The sequence below is a fragment of the Gracilinanus agilis genome, chromosome 4 (assembly GCF_016433145.1).
Source record: "Gracilinanus agilis isolate LMUSP501 chromosome 4, AgileGrace, whole genome shotgun sequence".
Classification (NCBI taxonomy): Eukaryota; Metazoa; Chordata; class Mammalia; order Didelphimorphia; family Didelphidae; genus Gracilinanus; species Gracilinanus agilis.
In genome coordinates this window covers 70318592-70341823 of record NC_058133.1, presented here as the reverse complement: position 1 = coordinate 70341823, position 23232 = coordinate 70318592, and the positions used below count along the sequence as shown (strand labels likewise).

General features: G+C 36.1%; 1 protein-coding gene across 1 annotated transcript in view; it reads left to right on the top strand.

The window, feature by feature from the left end:
- The window catches only part of COP1 (COP1 E3 ubiquitin ligase), a 317833-nt gene that overhangs the window by 96348 nt on the left and 198253 nt on the right, over positions 1–23232 (top strand). The window contains exon 8 of the mRNA XM_044674889.1: positions 14745–14821. Coding sequence (XP_044530824.1) covers positions 14745–14821 — 77 coding nt within the window. The remainder of the gene's footprint in view (positions 1–14744; positions 14822–23232) is intronic.

Genomic DNA, 23232 nt, shown 5'->3' with positions numbered 1-23232 from the left:
ACTGAATCAGTAAAATGAGTTTCTTTATCTGAATCACTATGTGCTGGCAGGCCAAAACGAGGAATAATTTTTTTAAAAAGGACTTTGGCAATGAAATTCGCTGTGGTCTGAGCAGTAGGAAATGCTTCAGGCTACCTGTTCAGCTGATCGACTATGACCAGACAAAATTTATACTGTCCAGCTTTTGGTGTAGAGATAAAATCAATTTGTAAATGCTCAAATAGTGTGTAAGCTAGAGGACTTCCACCAAAGGCTTTTCCTCGAAAGGCATGTTGATTAAAGACCTGGCAGATGGACAAACTGTACATATTTTGGAGGCAATTGTAGTTATTCTAGGTGCTATCTGTACTCTTTTAAAAGAGTCTATAATGCCTTGGGTGCTGAAATGACCATGTTTATGGATGGAGTGACAAATTTGGTTATAGAAAGCTCTAGAGAACAAGGGTTTGCCTTCAGATAACACTCTTGCTCCATTTATCTGTTTAGCCTTAAATTTTTTGCTTCCATTTTCCCACTTCCTTGTCATTATAGGAAAAGAATTGATCCAAATCATCAGTAATTGTTAGTGGCATAATTAATTCAGGTCCTTCTATGGCTGCTAGTTTGGCTGTGACATCTGGTCGATTGTTTCTCCTGGAGACAGGGTCAGTGTCACCTGTGTCTGCAGAGTAATGAACGACAGCTATGACTTTGGGGAGCTGGAGGGCAGAAAGAAATTCAGTAATAAGGTTTGCATTGGCAATACATTTTCCAGCTGATGTTAAGAATCCCCTCTGAAGCCATAACATGCCAACAGCATGTCATATGCCAAATGCATAAAGGGAGAGTGTAAATTGTGATCCTTTTATCTTTTGCAATGATACAAGCATGTTTCAAAGCTGTGAGTTCTGCACCTTGTGTGTTTACATGTGAGGGAAAGGAAGCTGACCATAGAGTATCCAATTCAGTAACTACTTCAGCTTCTGTGTAGTGCACACCATCTCTCATAAAGGAAGAACCATCTGTAAATAGTATTAAATCCGAATTATCCAAAGGGGTGTCCAGTATATCATTACGAAGCTTATCAGCAATGAACACTAAAGATGTACAATTGTGTAAAGGTTCTCCAGAAGTTGACAAATCAGGGAGCAAGGTTGCAGGATTAAGAACTCAACAGGGATTTAAGGTGATATATTCATCATCCAATAGGGTTATTTCACATCTGGTAATCTTTTGATCAGTAAATGCCTGTGTTCTATGTCTTAATAACAGTGCCTTGACTTTGTGTGGACACATTATGGTCAGCGGGCATCCTAATACCAGATCAGCAGATTTGGTTACTAATAAAGCTGTGGGAGCTACTCTTCTAAGGCATGGTGGTGCTCCTGAAGCTATTGGGTCCAGCTGGCTCGAATAATAGGTTACTGGGCATTGAGCAGGTCCCAAAAGTTGAGTTAGAACACCTGAAGGTAGCCCTTTCTGTTCATGGACATATAAGGTAAATGGTTTGTCATATTACTTTGGGATGCCTAGATTAGGGGCAGGCAGGATAGCCTGTTTTAAATTTGAAAAAGCTATTCATTGTTCCTTTTCCAATTTAAGTGGTTCAGGGACCAAATGTTTCTTGAGTGATACAAGGGGCTTAATGATTTCCCCTTAGCAAGGGATGCACTGCCGACAAAATCCTGTTGCTCCAAGAATTGTCTGCAATTGCTTTTTCGTAGTAGGAGCACTTAATTTTTGGATGCTTTCTATATGTTTAGGAGAAATTAAACGGGACCCAGCAGTTAAAATGAAACCTAAATATTGTACTTTGGGGAGATACCATTGAACTTTATCTTTGGAGACCTTATGGCCACTCTTATGTAGCTCTAAAAGGAAATGCTTGCTATCCTCTTGGCATGCTTCAGCATTTGGTGAAGCCAAGAGCAAATCATTCATATATTGTATTAAACGGCTGTATTTATATTTAATGGCATCCATATTGGCAGTTAAGAATTTTGTGAATGATGTAGGGCTGTCCATGAAACCTTGAGGCAAATGAGCCCTGGAACCTTTACAGTTGAAAGCAAAGCTATGCCTGGAATCCTCATGTATAGGTATGGAAAAGAAGGCTGAGTACAAGTCTACTACTGTAAAGTATGTAGCTGTGTTAGGAATAGAAGAAATAATTGTATTTATGTTGGAAACTACAGAGTGTCTCTTTATAACATGATTATTCACAGCCCTCAAATCCTGCACTAATTGATCAGAGATGCTTGCCATTGGCCCCCAGTTTTGGATTTGTAACAGGCAGGATGGATGTATCATATTCAGATTAAAGGGAATTATGATGCTTTTGTCAGTTAGTGAATTTATTAGTGGGGTAATACCCTCTATTGCCTCCTTAGAGAGAAGATACTGAGGAATGGAAGGAGGTGGGCTAGATTTAGTTTTAATTTGGAAAGGGACAGCCAATTTAAGTAGGCCAACATCAGAAGATGATGTGGCCCAGAGAGACTCTGGTATATTATTTGGGATTTCAAAAGCGGGAGACTCCTTCATCTCATGATTATCTGAAAGAAGTCCAGGGAGCAAAGTTAAGTATTCCTCAGGCAATTCCAGTGATATAGAGCCATCTGGAGAGCAATGTATTGTGACTAAGCTTGCATAAAAGATCTCTCCCCAGCAAATTTATAGGGGAGCTAGGCATCAAGAGGAAAGAGTGTTCCACATTTAGGGGTTCTACAGACACCATTCTAGGGGAAAGTTTTGGAATCTTTTGGGGTGTCCTTGATACTATATTTATTGATCCTATGGAATTGTAATCTGAGTCAGGTTTACTCTTCCATATAGACCTGGAAGCTCTATTGTCCAAAAGACAATCATAATAAGTGTTGCCAACCTTTAATGTTACATGGGGCTCGTCAGTATGGGGGTGGCAGTGGATGGGGACAACAGTTAGTAAGACATCAGGGTCTGGAAAATCAAAGGTTGTGTTCTCTGATTCCTGTGCCCCTCACCCCCCCCACCCCCTCCATCACCCTATACAACTTCATAATCTTTGGGTAGTTCCTTGGGCTCTCCCCTGAGGGGCAGTAGCACCCTGGATGGTTTGGGGATGAGCTCTACTCAAAATATACTGTTGTAGAGTCATTTGGTATGAGTAATCAATTCCATGATCCATATTCCTAGAATTGTTTTCAGTCCTAAAGTTATGATTCCTGAAATCATTATTGTAATTATAATTTCCATAATTGTCATTATTTCTATAATTGTTATTATTTCTAAAGTTATAATTTCTGAAGTTATTATTTCTAATTGCTTGTTTCCAATTACTAAAGGTCATCATTATGTGATCCCTTTTTGCACAGAAGTGTCATATAAGGGATCTTGAAGAGGAGCAAGTGCCATTGGTTGTATATCATACCCTCTTTGTTGTCTATCAGTTTTATCATTTAAAGATTCTAGTTTCTTTCGAAACGTTTCCACTAAATTATTAGTTTCTTCCTGTTTTTCTTTACGGTCTTTAGAGACATAAACAACATTTTTTCTCAACTCATCCAGATCCATGTGAGACCTCTTTGGACAATGCATTTTAAAATAATCCTGAACCACTTTGCAATGGTTGTGGACAAAGTGTCGTCTTATTTGTCTAATATCTCTTTCTTTAGAAAGATCCAGGTCAAGATATCTGCTCCCAAGCTCAAGAAGCCTATCCATGAATTGGGAGGGTGTTCCATCATCAGATTGTTTAAGGCTTTCAAATTTGGTCCGTGAATCCGTATTTTTGGAGCATTCTTGCATTGCATTCATAATAGCCTCCCCACAACAATATAATTGCAAATAATCCTCACATTTGTTATAGTCCCATTCAGAATCCTGAAATGGCCAGCGTGCTGCATTGCATCCTCAGACTTTATTAACATGAGAGGTGATCTTATTTTTCTCACATTATGTTAAAGAAGCCTTGAGCAAATTTTCAACATCTTTGTAAGATGGGTTATAGTGAAAAAATATGTCAGCCATTTTTTTCGTTATCAGATATGGTTCTTCTTCAAAAGTGAAAGTATTAGATGTCAATTTTTTTATATCTTAAGGTGTAAAAAATGTATGTTGTCTTACATACATTCAGGAGAAATAGGATTTTCCTCTCTTAGTGGTTCAGAAACAGGTTTGCAAAAATCAGACATGTGTTGGAGAGAATCTTCCTTTGCCATTTAACCTTGGAAGTAATGCATAAATTTGTTCAATTGAATTTGCATGTTAGCCTGCATTCTTCATTGGGAAGCTTGTTGTGACTTAACAGTCAAGAATTGAAAAAGGAAAATTACAAGCAACATAAGAAGGAGGCAATCCAGAACCTTAAAGGTTTCTAATTGTGCAAAAGCCAGAAGAGTTTCACGTAGAGTAGAATTCATACTGCTGAGTATTGTAATCAAAAGGGTAAATTTAAGGAACTTGGAAAAGAGAATAATTTTCAATGTATATATCTATATCTATATTTCTATGTATGTATATTTTCAAAATTAAAAATTTAAAAATATTTTTATTTGGGGTAGGGTAAGGGATATTTTGCCTTATTTTATTTTATATGATGTTATATGATTTTGTTGGATTTCTATTTGCAAAAAATATTTTTTATTTACTTGTAATGATTTCATTTATTTATTTATTTATTTTTGGGTGTTACTGCCCTCTGGTGGCAGAAAATAGCCAGTACTTCTCAGCAAGAAAAGGCAGGGGGAGGGGAGAGAGAAATCGAATGCTCAATACTGGCCTTTGGTGGCTAAGAGGCAACACTACAAAGGGAAACCAAAATGGAGGATATGACTACAAAACAGGGCGGGTTTGCTGCTCAGGGGTCTAAAAGGGTCTAAAAGCCACCACAGCTGGAAACTGGTGAAGAGGTTACCTTGCTTTTTTGAAACTCAATTTGGGGCAGTGAGGGAGCTAGGACGCAGACTGGGGTGAGTGAAAAAGGTCAGGAGCTCCCCTGCCAAGGCAAAGAGCCTGGCAAAGGTTAGGCGGTAACTAGCTGCTCTGCAAGGAAAGGGACTTCCCCTAGCTCTGAGGCTGTGGCTGGGGTTGGGAGAGAGAGAGGGAGTCTTTTAAGCTTACCAGTCATGGAAGAAGTGGCAGAGGCAGGGATGGTTGCAGCAGCAGCTGAAGGTAGCGCCTCAAGGCAATGCATTGAGGAGGAAGCAGCTGGGAAGCCCTGAGCCAAGTGGGCTTCTGCCTGGCTGCTGGGCTCATTGGCAAAGGCTTGAGGCAGCGGAGGAAGGAGGAAATCAGCAGAAAAGAGGCTGAAGCAGGGAGCTCAGGGATTTAACAGGAAAGAGCCCCATTGGAGGGCTCAGTGGGGGAGCTGGGAAGCTTAGCTTCACAGGGGATCTGAAGGGAAGGAGGAGGTAGAGGAAAGGATGGAGAGAGAAGGGAGAACAGGAAAAATGAGGCGGGATAAGGGATCCAAAAGGTAGTAGATGGAGTGGGAGCCTGGAGGGGCTTCCCCCCTTTTGCATGTGCAGTCCTGGGAGGGTTCCTACTTACCTATAGGTTAGGTTCTGGGGTCCCTTCGTAAAGTCACCAAATTGTGGATTTTAAAAGTAATATTCAATATCTCCAAAGTATAATATTTATAGAGATTTATTAATATTTAACTAGAGAGAACACAGAATGTTCCCCACTCACTTCACGTGGAAGAGAGAGCTAGGGCAACAAAAACTGGTCACCACTCAATTCACCGAGGTAGAGAGAGGGAGAGGGGCGTTACCCAAAACTTATATACAATCAAGCAAAAGACACAGGTAAACAGGAAGGAAAAGGAATTGTGGGTAAATACAGAAGGAATCCTGGGCAGTGTAGTTCCAGGGGTTCAAGATTTTCCAACTATACAGATTAGATGTCCAGAAGTCCTACCTAACTTTGAAGTTCAGTAATTCTGAGAGAATTAATGAGAGAGTTGTTAGAGAAGTAGAAAAATAGGACTTACTATTATGCTTGGCTGTGAGAATATGGTGAGAGAGTGGTAAGTATTCAAAATAGCAGGCTGAATATACATTGATGCCACTAATGAACATTTAAACCAGTGATTCCCAAAGTGGGTGCCATCACCCCCTGATGGGTGCTGCAGCGATCCGGGGTGGGGCGGTGATGGCCACAGGTGTATTTGGGGGCAGTGAATAACTGTAAGGGGGTAGTGATAGTATGTGACAGGGGGCGCTAAGTAAAATTTTTTCTGGAAAGGGGGCTATAGGCCAAAAAAGTTTGGGAACCACTGATCTAAATCATAGAGATAATGAGATTTTAGGAGATAGATGATAAACTTGGATTTGGATCAAGAATTCTAGCATCATTGATATTAAAGCTAGAGTCAATTTCAGCTCTTTCATTTTACAGATGAAAAAAATTGAGGCTCATAGAGTTTAAGTGATTTGCCTATAGTCACATAACTAGTAAGTGTTAAGATTCAGGATTTAGAGCCAGGTTTTTGTATTGAAAGGTCTCATTGTACTTCAATTGTATTATGCTTTCTTTTAAAACATATTTTGTTTGAGATGTTGGACATTTGGAGATGTAATTCAAAAACTAAGCAGAGAATTTGGGACTGAAGTTATAATATATAATAATTACAGTAGCAGTAATCATAACATATTTACATTTTTGCAAACTTGAAAAATTTTGTGTACAGCAACCCAGTGAGTTTGTGAAGAGAATTCAAGAATTATTGTCTTTAAAGATGATGGAAATGGAGCAAAGAAAGATTAAATGGCTTTGCGTATGCGCACAGAGTCAGATTAAAAGCAAATTTAGGCTTATTGTAATGAAAAATATCCTAATAATTAAAGCTGTGCAAAAGTGGAATAAGCTGCCTCCCTCAATAGATTGTGAGCTCCTCAAGGGTGGGGACTCTGTGACCTTTCTTTGTATCCTCATTGTTTGGTGGGGCACATTAGCATAGTGTAAAGCACATAGTAGGCACTAAATAAATGTACTGACTGAAATTTAATATCTTTTTTTCTTACTTAATGTGATCAAGCAAAGCCATAATGATTATTGATCAACTTTGTGGAGATTGTTGTTTACTTATACAGAGTTATCTCTATATCCAGTTATACTGGATCAGGAATTCTTGACCTGCACTTAAAAACAGATATATATTTTGTTAAATATTTCAATATAATTGGTTTCTTGTAATACTATGTATTTTATTTTGTGTGTGTATCTATTTATTTGTTCATTCATTCATTCATTCATAAGCCCTTAGCTTCTGTGTATTGGCTCCTAGGTGGAAGAGTGGTAAGGGTGGGCAAATGGGGTCAAGTGACTTGCCCAGGGTCACACAGTTGGGAAGTGTCTGAGCCCGGATTTGAACCTAGGACCTCCTGTTTCTAGGCTTGACTCTTAATCCACTGAGCTACCCAGCTGCCCCCTTATTTTGTGTATTTAAAAATTTTTTTTTGTGAGATGGGCTATATCAGTTTTCCAGACCATGACCCAAAAAAGGTGAACCCTTTGCCTATGTGGCTTCTGAGGTCCCTTTCAGGTCTAGGATTCTGTGATTGGATAATAGTAAACAGGTACCAGATGTTTATAGGTTACTCTATGTTGAAAATAAACATAACATCTTTACCTATCATTTAAGTTAAGCATGGGTATATTCCATCTTAACTATTAGTCTTTTATAGTCTTTTTATATCACCAATAAATAAATTAAATAATAATAAATACATATGAACAGTGTGTTCTATGTTAATACATACTATTTATAACCTATCCAGATCAGCTTTCCATTTCAACATCTGTATGAATTTATTGTTTTTCATTTGTTGTTTTGTTTTGTTAGCAATAATTTAAAGTTTTTATGAAATGAAAAAGTGAAGCAGAACTTTATATATAAATAATTAATGTGTTGTTAATGTTTCATTTCAATTTATGGAAACAGAAACAACCCTGAAAGTTAACTTCCCCTTTTTAATTATTAAAATAGAACATTTTTTGTTAGTAATCAGTGAACAAGCACTGATTAAATGCCTACTATGTGTCTTATAAAAAAGTACATTAGGAAAAAATTGGTGTATTTTTTAGCATGTTCAAATTTTTCTTTTTCTATTATCATTTTAACAGTCTACTCTGCATAGTTATGGAATTCATTCCATTTTATTGACATCAAAAGATTCAATAACTTTTATTCAAATACTATGCTAAATCAAATCGACAAGTCATCAAGTACCCTTTTTCTTTTTTTTTTTAAACCCTTACCTTCCATCTTGGAGTCAACACTGTGTATTGGCTCCAAGGCAGAAGAGTGGTAAGGGGAGGCAATGGGGGGGTCAAGTGACTTGCCCAGGGTCACACAGCTGGGAAGTGTCTGAGGCCAGATTTGAACCTAGGACTTCCTGTCTCTAGACCTGCCTCTCAATCTACTGAGCTACCCAGCTGCCCCCTCATCAAGTATCTTTTAAGTGAATAGTTCTTCCCTGGAGGAGCTTCTGTTCTAGTGGAGGGAAGAAAACATATTTTAAAATGATGAGGTGGGGCTGGGAGTGGGTTGCTGGTCTGGAGAGTTAGGAATGGAACATATAGAAGAATTAAGGCATGACTACTTGAATGTTTTCCTTAAAATGGGTGAAACCAGCCATTTAAAGTAAGGGACAACTAAGGTGGTGTGCACTTCTGGGACTGGACTGTGAATATAGTGATTGTTCAGGAATGTTCCTTCCTTACATTTATAGAAGTTTTGTATTCTAAGATGGACATATTAAGATGGACACCGATAAAAATTATGACAATATGCTTATAAATCTATACTAGGCGTTCTTTGAGGGTGCTGCCAGATCTGTAGTCATTTCCATGTAGTAAATAGTCTGATGAAGCCAAATAACTCCTCTTAATAGCTAGGTGGTTCAGTGTCCAGATTACTGACTTTGGAGTCAAGAAGGTCTGAGTTTAAATTTAGTCTCAGATACTTACTGGCATTGTGACTTCAGGTAAGACACTTAACCTTAATTCACTTCAGTTTTCTCAACTATAACATGGGGAATAATAACAGCACCCACTTTATGGGTTTGTTGTGAAGAACAAATGAGATAAATAACTGTAAAGTAGTACTTAGCACAGTGCCTCGCACATAAAAGGTTCTATATAAATACTAATTCTTTCCTTTCCTTCCTATATGCACAAAATGAAATATATGCCATTGCATAGGTAACCAGTTAAAATAAAAGAAAAATGTAAGTTCATGAACCCCCAGAAATCTGAACAAAGTCAGGATTTATGGGCTTCAGGTTAAAAAACTCTAGAGTTGAATTATCAGAGATTCTCAGCATAGGAAAGGTTTTTGTCCTTATGTCTCTATCCTTTATCTTACAAATAAAAAAAATGAGATCAAATCAATAAAGCTTTTTATCCTAATTATGGTGGTAAAGTTAGGGCTAGAATTTAATATTGCTGACTCAATTCATTATTCTTTCCTTTGTATTATTAAGGAGATAGTTTTTTCTTCAGTATTTTCAGAGTTCCCATTCTCTGCCCTTTCTGCTTTGTTGACTTTCCTTATTTCTCAGTGTTTACATGGTCTCACTTTTCCATTGTCAAAACTTGTTTAATAAATATTAGATAAATAAATCCCAACTTAAATCCCAATTTATATTTAAAATATAAATGACTAATAGTGATGTGCATTATTTTTCTTAGGGTTATTTTTAACAGGGATTAAAGCCTTAAGATAATTAGGCAGGGATTAAAGCCTTAAGATAATTAGGCAATCAGTCAACTTGTATTAAACACTCACTGTGTGCCAGGGGGGATCCAGAGAGAAGCAAAAACAATTTCTCTCTTTTAAGGAACATATACTCTAGAAGGGAAGACAACATAAAAATAACTAGGGATGTACAATATTCATATAGAGAGTTAGATGGAAGATCATCTGAAAGAGGGAAAACATTATCAGCTGTGGGAAATTGAGATGAATTTTAAAGGAAACCTAGGACACCAAGAATTGCAAATGGGCATAAAATTCTAGGCAGGAAGGACATCTAGGACAGAGTCATAGAGATGAAAGTGTGAAGAACTGTTAGCAGGCCAATATAGCTGATTGCTAGAGTAAATAGAGGATAGTTAAGAGTAAGAAGGATTGAAATGGTAAAATGAAGCTAGGTTACAAAGAGCTTCTTAGTGTTAAAATAGAAGGGTTTATAATTTACATAAAAGTTAATAGAGAACTAGTAGAGCACATTGAACAAAGAAATTCAGGAAGATCACTTTGACGGTTCAATGGAAAATGGACTGGAGGAGGAAAAGACTTGAGCCAGGTTAATGAACAAGTAGTTGAGGCACAGAGTGATGTGGTCTTTTGCCAGCTATTTTCAGAGATGAAAAAGGAGTATTACAAGAGAGATGTCCCAAAGGTAGAATGAACAGAACTTGGCAAATATGGATGTGGGGAATGAGAGAGAGTAAATGATTAAGCATGACACCTAGGTTAGGATGACTTGGAAGTTCAAAAAGTTTACGAGGAAAAATAATTCAGTTTTAGACATATTCAAGTTTGAAATGCCAGGGGAACATATAGTTTAAGTTGTCCAAAATGTGGGATGGTGATACATGAGCAGAGAGACTAGAGCTGTATAATAATGTTGCTGAATGAGTGGGGAATTCATGTTGGAACTTCTCAGTATTGATCTGAAGTGGCAGTTAGGTTTACCTGTAAAGTTGACCCTTCCTAGTAGGATGGCCACCAGTAATTTTATACCTTCAGAGTAGAAGGGTGAAGTAGATTTATTTAGCAAGTTTTATCTTAGTCTTTTTTCATAACCATTTTAAATAATGGAAATATAAATCAGTTAGCTAGAATTAGTAAAGCAAATGAGATATCTTAAAATGAATTTTTATTACCTTACAATTTTTCAAAGCCATTCAATCACCAAAATTTTTAAGCACATGCTATAAGGGGAGTTCTTTGATAGTGGTACATATGAAAAAAAAATTAAAAAGACATGGCCCTGCCCTTGTAGAGCTGATAGTCATATAGGGGGATAAATCATAATTGTTGATAACCATAATGCACAGTGTTTTGTTCTATAAAAATGTGTGACACAAAATGGTTATGTGTGATTCTAAGGGAAATTTCCCTTTTGCAAGGAATTTGAATTTAGGGCTTCCCAAGTCCATGTCCAGGAATCTGTCCATTGTGCCACTAGAATCACCTGTCAAGACTGAAATTCTTTTTCCTATATTATTAAATATATTTAGAGAGTCTGTTAAATTATTTTCTCCATATATGACAATAAGATATATTCAACTCTGATATAAAAATGAGTAGCATATTAGGGGAAGTAAGAGCCTTCTACTAGAACCATTATTTTAAAAAGATTCCCATGTATTTTTCTTTTGAACTCATAGGCCAGGCTAACTCTGAAGCATTTATATAACTCCAGGCATAGGTTCTAAACTTTCTTTAAGGTATTAAATAAAATTACTTAGGTGCAGTACTCTCATTGCCACTTCTATACTCTCCCTTTACCCTTACACTATAATCTCTTTCATACTCAATCTAGTTTATGGTAATTTTTGTTAAGATTAAAAATAGTAATCCCGAGACCATTCTCTCTCCTTTCTCAAGGAGTTAACACCTACCTTCCTCTCTTTCCTAGCTCTTGATCTTGTAGTAGAGGATTTCAGGGTTCATATTGCTCCTTCAAAATTCCTATTTACTACTTTTTAATCTCTTTAAACCCATGACCAATTACTATACTTTAATCACACACTTAAGGATGGTCATATCATAGAACTACACATTCACATGTGTTCTGCTTTCTTAAATGAAAAATTCTAATATTCTTCTAACTGGCCATAGCCTTCTATTATTCCATCTGTCTGTATTTCCGACCCCTCATAAACCCATTACTTGCCTTTATTGAGACCACTAATCCTTCTATACTTTAGTACTCTCTCAGTCAGCCCTGCTTGTGATTTCATTTCTCTCTCTAGCCTTGGCTCAGCCAATTCAACTTCATGCCGCCCTCAGTTCATGAATCCCTTTCCTTTGGACTTATATCTATCTCTGTTCAGCTCTTTGCAAACTTTAGTTCTTTCTGGATTGCTCTCACCATCTTCCTACTCCACTCATGCAAGCAAGTCATACAACTGTGCTGACTGGTTACATTACAAATCCATATTATTTTACCTCAACTGAGTCTTTAGTGGAGAAGGAAATCCTTTTGTTCCTTCCTACTTGAATCTCTATTTCTGACTCTACAGCAGTGGTTCCCAAACTTTTTTGGCCTACCACCCCCTTTCCAGAAAAAATATTACTTAGCCCCCGGAAATTAATTTTTAAAAATTTTTAATAGCAATTAAAGGAAAGATAAATGCACCTGTGGCCATCACCCCCCCCCCCCTCAATTGCTGCAGCGCCCACTTTGGGAATCACTGATCTACAGAATTTATTCTAAGGATGAAGGAGACTTCTGTACTCAGACCTTCCACAAATTCCATTCTCTACCACTCCTCAGCTTGAGGACCAAAAATCTTTATTGAGAAAAAAGTTGGGTTCCTGCTTTTCTTATTTTCATCTTAAAAACCTTTGACAACACAACTTGCTCTTTTCTTTTTTCTCCTACCGCCTCTGATTTTAAAGTGGTCCATCTCCTTGTCTTGGTCAACACCATGATCCCATTTTCTTTATTTTAGAGCATTTTGCAATATTAGTCATGCTTTCTTTTTCTAATTTTCTACCTCTGCCTATCTACTGATTCCTTCCTACTGTATTCAAATAATCTTAGTCTGCTCCATCCTTAAACAATCTTCCCTCGTTATTGCCATCTCCTCAAGCTATCTTTTTTCTCTTGCTCAGCCAAAACCAATAGAAAAACAAAAACTAACTACAGTTGATGTTTTCATACCTTCTTTGCTCATTCTCCAGCTTCTGATTTTATCATTCAGATGATAACTCTTTAATTGCTAAATCTGATGGTCTTTTTAGACCTCATTCTTCTCAAATCTAAGTTTACACTGTTTCTCACCCTCTCTCTCTCTCTCTCTCTTTCTCTCTCTCTCTCTCTCTCTCTCTCTCTTTTTGTGATACTGTGCTCTCTTTGTTCTCGATTTACTTATCTGACTGTTCCCTTTCACTTTGTTATTGCTGGGTCATCTTTTATGTCATGCACCATAAATATTGGGCATTTTTCAAAGATTTAACTTTGGCCTTCTCCTCTCTCTGTTCTCATTTGATAACCTTTTCTGTTTACATATATTGAATAATCATCTCTATGAAGCTCTATATATTCAGATTTAGTCTTTTCCTTGAGCTATATCTGCATCACTAATTGCCTGTTGGATATTTCAAATGGGATGTGGCAGAGACATCTCAAACTTAATATATCCCAAATTTAACTAATTATCTCTTCTGACAAATTCATCCAACTTCCATCCTTCCCAGTTTTTATATTACTATCACTCATTTATCAGATTCATGAACTTTTCATTGTCTTCACCTTCTTTTTTTCTGTTGTGCTAGTTATTCAAGGAGTTACTTGCCGTAGGACATTGTACTCCTCTCTTATAGAATAATATCCTTACCTCTAATATTAATAATGTTATATAGTAATATTAATACTCTATAATAAGCATAAATAACTTTTTAGGTAGAAGATGGAATGGAGAGCTTTACTTTTTAAAAAGCAAAACTGAACATTAGTAGCTTATGTGCTCCTGCGCCACCACCCCCCCCGGAATCTTCTGCTCTCCTCATTGCATTCACCTCTCAGTTTCTCCTCATCCTTCATGGCCAAATTCAAATACCTTTTCTCTCCCACAAAGCTCTCCCTCATCTTTCTAGGCAGAAGTAATCATTTTTTCCTGTGAACTAACATAAAACTTTGTACCACCTAGCTTTCACATTAATTATACCTTGATTCCATTTTTAAATATATGTGTGTATGTATATGTGTATTCCCTCTCTTATGAATATAAAATGTGTTATGGCAGGATCTGTATCTTGTCCTTCTTGATATTCCATCATAATACCTACTGTAGTAAGTAAGCACTCAATAATTATTTGTTGAATGAAATGTCAAATTAAAGCAATTGTATAAAATTGAATGAGAAACAAAAAATGCTTGTTTTAGAAATATCTCTTTGCTTTTTTGTTTTTGTTATGAAATTTGTCTTTCACTGGGACTGTAATCTTATTAATGTGAGTATTTCTTCCAGGGATATGAATCAAAACAAAAACATAATAAAACAGGGATAATAATATTTGCAATACCTGTTTCATAGAGTTTTTGTAAGAAATCACTTTGGGAGATATTTAATAAGGCACAATTTTATTGTAACTAGATAGAGAAGAATATGAGTTGGTCATGTAGTGAGATTGGGGGATAAGTGATGGCTACACCTCTATGTTCCATTTGTTTTCACCCACTGTAAAGATAAAAGCCCTCATAACACCTACTGTAGTAAGTACTCAATAATTATTTATTGAATGAATGTCATTAAAACAATTGCATAAAATTGAATGACAAACAAAATGCTTTGTTTTAGAAATATCTAGTTTCTTTTTTTTTTTTTCTGTGAATGTATATTGCAGTGGGACTGTAATATTATCAACGTTAATACTTCTTCCAAAGATGTGAACCCTATTCATTTATGTCCATCTTACATGATGCTTGCCCTTGTCCTCCTGCAATTCTACATCAGTGGTTTCATCTGATATTCTTGGAGTCTTTGCATTTTGGAGGTAATTTATATTTTATCTGAAATTCATATTTACTTTGTCTTTTCAGGAAATGAGCGGTTTGTACTCTCCTGTCAGTGAGGATAGTACAGTGCCTCAGTTTGAAGCTCCCTCTCCATCACACAGGTAAAGCTTCAGGTTCTCAGTTATCTGGGATTTGTGTTAGGATATACATTTGGTACTAGTGTTTAGAAGCCTTCTCTGTACAGTATAGCAAACCCTTCTAGAAATAACATTTCAATAAAGTTAAAAAATTAGATTGAGATAATCCATTGTTTTTTTTAATGTTCTGTTTTTCCATGCCAGGAAAAGTTAGTAAAGAGAATGCTATAATGTTGTTCATCCACAATTGGTGACTACTGAGTATCTCACAATACTGGTTTCTTCAACTGTTTAGTGAATTAGAATCATCAAATAAAAACCTCAAATTGCAGCACATTACATATATAAAACCTGTGTTTTCCTTATTGTTAAAGAGGGAGGCTACGGTCTCTCAAGAATAGAATGAATGAGAGGCTTGACAGTGCTAATCATTTAAGGGCCATGGTGGCTTATTGAAAGACATTCATGGAAAGACAATAATCAGCTGCTGTTTTTAGTCTAATATGTTATCAGACAAAATAATGCTAAATCAAAAGATACCTACAAGCATCTGAATAAATATATTTCTTAATAGAGTACGTAGTATGGAGTGCACTTAGAAGTTTCTTGCTATAGTAGCCTTTTTTTGAATGATCTCCTAGAGGTCTAGTTGTTTTGTAAGTCACCTTCTACTTTTTTGTTTGTTTGTTTTGTTTTGTTTTTAAACCCTTAACTTCTGTGTATTCACTCCTTGGTGGAAGAGTGGTAAGGGTGGGCAAATGGGGGTCAAGTGACTTGCCCAGGGTCACACAGCTGGAAAGTGTCTGAGGCCAGATTTGAACCTAGGTCCTCCCGTCTCTAGGGTTGACTCTCAATCCACTGAGCTACCCAGCTGCCCCCTTATTTTGTGTATTTAAAAAAATTTTTTGTGAGATGGGTTCCAAGTTAGAAGAGTGGTAAGGGTAGGCAATGGGGGTCAAGTGACTTGCCCAGGGTCACACAGCTGGGAAGTGTTTGAGGCCGGATTTGAACCTAGGACCTCCTGTCTCTAGGCCAGACTCTCAATCCACTGAGCCACATACTTGCCCCTACTTTCTACTTTTTAAAAACATTTAAAAACTCATCACACCTCTTTCCAGTCTGGTAGATAAGAACTATGGTTGAGGTGTCGGATTATATTTTGGTCTGCCTGGGAATTTGCCACTCATTTCATCGTGAATGTTGTTCTAGGATTTCCTGTTCATATTGTATGATATCTTAATTTTAGTAAACACTTCTGGATTCTGTCTTCTGTAATTATTCTGAAATACCATTCTTGCAGTTTCTATTCTGGCCCTTATTAGTTATGGCCTTGGACATAACACTTTAACATCTTTGAGTTTCAATTTACTTGTCTTCAAAACGGATAATAATATTTGCAATACCTATTTCATCAGGTTGTGAGAAATCACTTTGGAGATATTAAATAAAGCACTTTTTTATTGTAAATAGATAAGGTAGAATGTATAAATTGGTCATGTAGAGAGAATGTAGGATAAGTGATGGGTAAAGCTCTATTTTCTATTTCCTTTCACCCACTTTAAAGAGAAAAGCCCCAGTCTCTGCTGGCTGACCCTTTCAGGAAGAATAAAGAGAGGACATATACAAAACAAAATTGACAAATAAACATTGGATTAAGAAATTATTAACTTAGTATAAATCTGTTTTGTCGTTTCCTTGAATTAGTATAATATATATGGCTATTTTTCTAAATAAATTTTTCATTTTTCAATTTATTTTTCAAATAAAACTACTTTGATATGTGCTTTCTCTAATTTTAAAAGCTTCTTCATAATCCTTGTGTGTGACTTTTTTTGCCCCGCTGGTGTCTTATCCTTCTTTCTAATGTTATTTCTAAATGAGAAGTAATTATCCTATATTGCTTTCTCTTTTATTTTTGTAACCCAGAAAAATATTCTAGGGAAGACTCATTATTTTCATCAGATATGCCTTTTAGAAATCAAAAGATGATTTGTCTTAAGATTCTTAGGAGAATACAGACCTGGATAACATTTCTGAAACTTTTTCCATTTATTATAGTCTATCTGGTTTGACATAAAATATGATCTTTTAAATTACTCGGGTTTTTAATTTTTATAGTGCTTTTGTTTCCTAAACTGAAATTGGATTTTAAAATTTTAGTTTTTTAAAAAGCATATGAGATTGCATCTACGCAGTTTGGTTATATAATTATCTTTTGATTTATAGTATAATAACTATGACCATTAGTTATCATCATATGGTTCTTTAGGTGGCAGAAAACTTTTAACCTTTATCACCTCTCATCCTAGTATAATACATTTTATAAGTATTGTATAAACTGTTATATTCCTTTTCACTCTAAGAACAACTCCTTTGAAATTAAAAAGTCCATTAAGACTTAGTATTATAGGATTTGTTGAATTAATTCTTGTTTAACCTGTATAGAATATTTATTGACAAACAGACTTTTTCTATTTTTTATTCTCAGTTATTTTTTCTTTGTCTATTGTCTGTTCTTTGCCCAAATCCCATTTTAAAAATCATTCTTAACACTCTTCTGTTAATTTTGTACCAAGTTTGGCTAAGCATATTCAAAGTAATTAAGTCCTTTTAACAAAATCCATCATTGCTAATATTATCGCTTGATAATTTCTGCATTACTCTTTTCATTATTTATAAGTAATCTGTGATGTTAACATTCTTTTAGAGTGGTGTAGTAAATAGTAAATTGAGTAGATAAAACATTACAATTAAATACTGTTCTTGGAATTTCTCAGCTTGGCTCACTAAAATCTCCAGATCTTTTTCAAAGCAGTTTGTATCTCTTCCCTTTATTATCCTGGTAGAGTTGATTTTTTTTTTGTACCAAGTACGAGATTTTATATTTATCTTGCTTTTTTATTTTTATAATTAATATTATTGACAATCATTTCATCATTTATATAGAAATTTAGAAGGATGCTTTGTAAAGTTCTTTATATATAATATTTCATTTGGTCCTTATAACGGCCCTCTGAGTTAGGAGCTGTTATTATCCCCATTTGACAGATGAAGAATCTGAGGCCAAGAGAAGATAAATTGTCCAAAATTATAGGAACTAAAATTTTGAGACAGGATTTGAACTCATGTCTTCTTGATTCCCAGTTCAGTGGTTTGACTCCAACCTTATTTATTGGGCTTCATATCTGCCTCACTTCACTTAGTTGAATTTCATCCTATTAAATTCCTCCCAGCACTCTTAACTTTTTAGAATCCTTTTGAATACTGATACTGCCATCCAGTGTGTTAGCTCTCTCTCTTCAAACTTTGTTACATATATAAATTTGATGACCAAGTTTTTATCCAAATCCTTGGTAGAAATGTTAAACAACATAGGGCCAAGAATAGGTCTCCCTTGCATAATCCAGAAAATCTTCTGCCACTTTGGCATTGCACCATTAGGTCATAGTATAGTAGGTAGAATGGTGGATGAACTTATGGCCAGAAAGATCTGAGTTCAGATATGGCCTTAGGAAGTAGCTGTGTGATCCTGGAGCTTATCTGCCTTTGATATCCATCTGTCATCCAAAATCATCTGTGGCTCAAGATAGTAGGGGCAAACAGGCTAAACCAGGTTCAGGATATCCGACAGGCTATAAACCTGTGAGTGAGTTAGGGTGATTTCTACACCACACATATCAGAACAGTTTGTTCCAGTGGCTAAAGCAGGTACTATGGAACATGTAGAACTTGGACAGGCATTGAAAATGCCAAGCTCATCCACTGCTTCCTAGGCCATCACCAGTCATCTTGACTTTTGTCTTATCACCAACCTTCAGTGACTGGAAGAGAGAGTAAGACTGATGACCTTGCACAACTCTGCCTCACTTAAATCCAATTCATATACAAGTCAGGGGATCACCCCAAGATGTCATTGGTCCCCTTTGAAAATGAAGAAGAAATAACAATGGTAACAACTAGCTGTGTGAGCCTGAGCAAGTTACATAATCTCTGACTCAGGTTCCTCATCTGTCAAATGGAGATCATAATAGCACTTACCTCCCAAGATAATTGTGAGGATCAAATGAGATAATAGTCAGAAAGTACTTTGTGATATAAATGCTCACTATTATTACAAACAACTTCTCTTTTGAATCTGGCCTTCTAAAACACTCTGGATCCTATTTGTATTTATATCAAATCTGTGCTTCACCGTCTTTTCGACAAGAATGATATAAGATATTTTATCAAATGTTTTGCCAGAATCTACATGAAAAAAATTACATTTGAGGAAATTAAATCAAACAGGTTGAATGACTTGCTAATAAGTGTCTCAGACTAGATTTCAATTCAGATCTTCCTAACTTTAGGTCCAGTACTTTATTCTCTGGTCTATCATTTGTCCCTGTGTGGATTATATCCACAGTATTCCCCAGAATGTTAAAGGAAGTGAGGCTATTCTGGCATGATCTTCTCTTGACCCTTCTCTTTCTAGATGTATGCCAGTCAACCTTCTCCTTAAGTTCCTTTCTAGAATTTTTCCAGGAATTGAAGTTAAACTCATTATTCCATAATTTTCATCCTCAATTCTCTTCACTATTTTTTGAACATCAGGACTATATCTTTCCTAATCTTATGGTACTTTGGTTTTTCATGATCTTTTAATACTCAGCAATCTCATCTGCTAATTATTTCAGGATTTATGGAGGGACAGTGGTGTGCAAATGACTTGGGACAAGCTATAATTTTGATGTGGTTTGTTGTCTTTAATTTCCCTGATCAGTCTCAGTTCATTTTGAGCTTTCCCATTTTTTATATCATTTTTATAAGAATATTTCACATTCTTATTCTCTTTTACCTGGTTTTGCTTTCTTCATCTTCTAAACCAGTGGTTCCCACACTTTTTTGGCCTATGGCCCCCTTTCCAGAAAAAAATATTACTTAGCCCCCTGGAAATTAATTTCTAAAAAATTTTAATAGCAATTAATAGGAAAGATAAATGCATCTGTGGCCATCACCGCTTTCCTGAATCTCTGCAGCACCCCCTAGGGGCGGTAGCGCCCACTTTGGGGATCACTGTTCTGTACATTTCTTTTTTAATGTTAAGTTGGTTAAGTTTCTTCAGATAAATCTTATTTTTTCTCCTCATTCGAATTGTTTCCCTTCATGTCTTCAGAATTTCAGTATTAATAATCTTCCATCTCTGCTGGACTAATTTCTCTTGAAGCAGTTACATTTAATGCTGTTTTTTGGGATTTTTTTCCCCTCTGTCACAAACTTTAATAAGGAATAGTCATTTCCCAGTATTATCATTATTTTTTCTTCATCAAACAGTTCTTCCCTGTTTAACTAGAATCAGATCCAAAAGAGTATTACCCCTTTTGGGTTCCTCCACCTTTTGAATAATGAAATTATCCCTAAGACAAGATGATGTTAGTTTTTTTGCTTTTGACATAGAGAGCTCTAGTAGTTGTATGGATATCTGAAATCCCCATTCACTGCTATATTATAACTATACCTGACTAATATCCTGTTTCTGTAGTCTTTTATCCTCTACTGTGGTTTATAGTGCACTCCCTCTTTTGAACTTCTCCTAAACACTCACATGAATAAATACTTAAATATTCTCAAGACTTGTTTTTTTTCCTCTCTGTTCTTGGATTTGTTCAATTAATATTTCTTCTTCATATACAATGCTACACCCTCCCTACTTCTTATTTCTTTCACATAACTTTAAAAAAAACTTTTCACCCTCCTAAGCCATGACCTAGACATACATTTTCAGCCTATCAATTCCCAGTGACCTCTGAGGTTGAAGTTGCTGCCACAACTTAGGACCTGTAATTCCCCTTGTTTTTTGTCATCATTAGAAACATATTTTATGTTAATATGTTGACATTCAACAAGCACCTATTATGTTCCAGCACTGTGCTTAGTATTGGTCATACAGATATAAATAGTTTATACTTGTAAGCAGTTTACATTCTAATGGGGGGAAAACAAGTACATATATACCTATAAGGACAGTGACCAGCCCGGTGATTCCATTGGTATAGAGACTTCCCTGCCACTTAGATTCTTAGAGAATTAACTAAGTAACTTCTTTAGGGTCATACAGGCAATGTGTTTCAGATGTGGGATTGAAACCTAGGTCTTCCTGGTTCCAAGGCTACTTCTGTCAACTATACTGTATTCATTTTATAACTACATGCAGAATAAGGGTTACGATAAAAACCAAATAGTTAAAATGTTGTTTGGAAAGGATGGTACTAGCATTTCAGGGTATCAGGAAAAGCTTTATGTTGAAAGTGAAGATGCTGATGAAGAATGAATGATTCTTGCTTCAAGGTACTTAAGTGACATCTTGCAGAAAAGGAATGTAAAAGGCAAAGGTAGAGAGGGCATTCCAGACATGGGGGATGGCTGGTGCCAAGGCATATAGACAATTGTTATTAATTAGGACCAGAGAACAAAGTCTAGTTTAGTTACATTGCAAAGAGCTGTAAGTGATTCATGTCCAATGAGACTTGAATGAAAGATTCTTGAAGCCATGTGGTGAAGGGCTACAATGAACCCTTTTCTTGGATTTTGTCTTCTGTGAATTTCTGAATGCCTGAACTGCTATTTTTCTGACTTTGTGGCTGCTCTCTCTAATACAATGTGGATATAGGCATAGAGAACCTTTTTTGATTATGTGAGAACATAGAGATACCCATACATTAAAATGTAACTTCCTTTAGGATTCTGAAGTCTCAGGTTTATAATTTTTCTATTCAATTTAGCTAAAGCCTAACTCTAAAACTTATTTTGCTTATAAACTTAATAATCTGTTTATTTAATAGATTTATTTTATTATTAACTACCTATAAAATTTTTGCTAATAAAAAAACTAACCTATCATCACTGAACTGTTTTTTGTAATATCAAATGAAATTATATATGTAAAATACTTGGCAAACTTTAAAGAACTGTATAAAGATTAGCTGGCTGTATAAAGAGTTAGGAATTCATTATAAATATAGCTATTTTAAGCTGATATTCATTGTCTTCTGGCTAGTAATATTTGGGCTTTTGGATATTGAATCCTATCACCACAAGATGTAGAAAAATGAGCCTTGCTTCAACTCTTTGTAATTGGTTTTTAACTTTTTGCTAATAGCCGCAAATATTTGTTATATTTTGCAGCAATTTGATAAACATTTATTAAGCACTCACTGTGTGGCAGGCATTATGCTAAGTCGGTGATGGGCAACCTTTTGAGTTTGGTGTGTCAAAATTTGCCAAAAAAACTGAGCATAACTCAGGTGGTGTGTCACTTTGAAAAAAACCCCCATAATTTTGTGATATTTATAGTTTAAATAACATACTTCTCTATATGTGGCCACATGTCATCGAAAATGGTTGCATGTGTCAATACTGACACGCATGTCATAAGTTTGCCATCAGGCCGCTAAGTGTTAGAGATAAGAAGAGACAAAAGATATTCCCCACCCTCCCGAAGCTTTTAATCTTAATAGGAGAGATATACAAACCAATATATACAAAATGAGCTATGTGCAGGGTAAATAGGAAATTATTAAAAGAAGGAGGACACTTTAATTAAGAGGGAGTAGGGAACACTTAATGTACAAGGTGGGATTTTATTTGGGGCTTAAGGAAGCCATGGTGGTCAGGAGACACAGTGGAATGAGAACATTCCAGGCATGTAGGATGGACAGAGAAATGCTTGGAGCAGAAAGATGGAGTGGTTTTTTTTTGTTTTTTTTGTTGTTTTTTTTTTTTTTTTGCTTTTTTTTTTTTTTCCATGCAGTAGCCAGAAGGACAAAGTCACTGGATTGAAAAGCTTGTGTTCAGTGTAAAAAAAACTGGAAAGGGGGCAGCTAAGTGACTCAGTTGGATAGAGAACTAGACTTAGAGACAGGAGGTCCTGAGTTCAAATGTGGCCTCAGACACTTCTTAGCTCTGTGGCCTCAGATATCTGAGGTAACTCCTTTTATTTAGATCAGTATCTCCTCTCCAGTTTCTGGTCTTAATTGCTTAGGGAAACTGATGGTCAGGAATTGCTCAGGATTACAGAGCCAGCCATGGTCTCTGGAAATTCATCATCCTGAAAGAAAATAAATGTTTATTGACTGCCTGACTTAGTATGCCCTGCTTTTGAGGCTCTTCCTTCTCTCTGTTTGTTTGTTTGTTTTGTTTTGTTTTTTAAACCATTAACTTCTGTGTATTGGCTCCTAGGTGGAAGAGTGGTAAAGGTGGGCAATGGGGGTCAAGTGACTTACCCAGGGTCACACAGCTGGGAAATGTCTGAGGCTGGATTTGAACCTAGGCCCTCCAGTCTCTAGGCCTGACTCCTAATCCAGTGAGTTATCCAGCTGCCCTCCTTCATTCTCTCTGATTGAGCTTAGAGCTCTTCCTCCAATTTGTAAGAGGGGTTGGGGGGGGAGAGAGAGAGA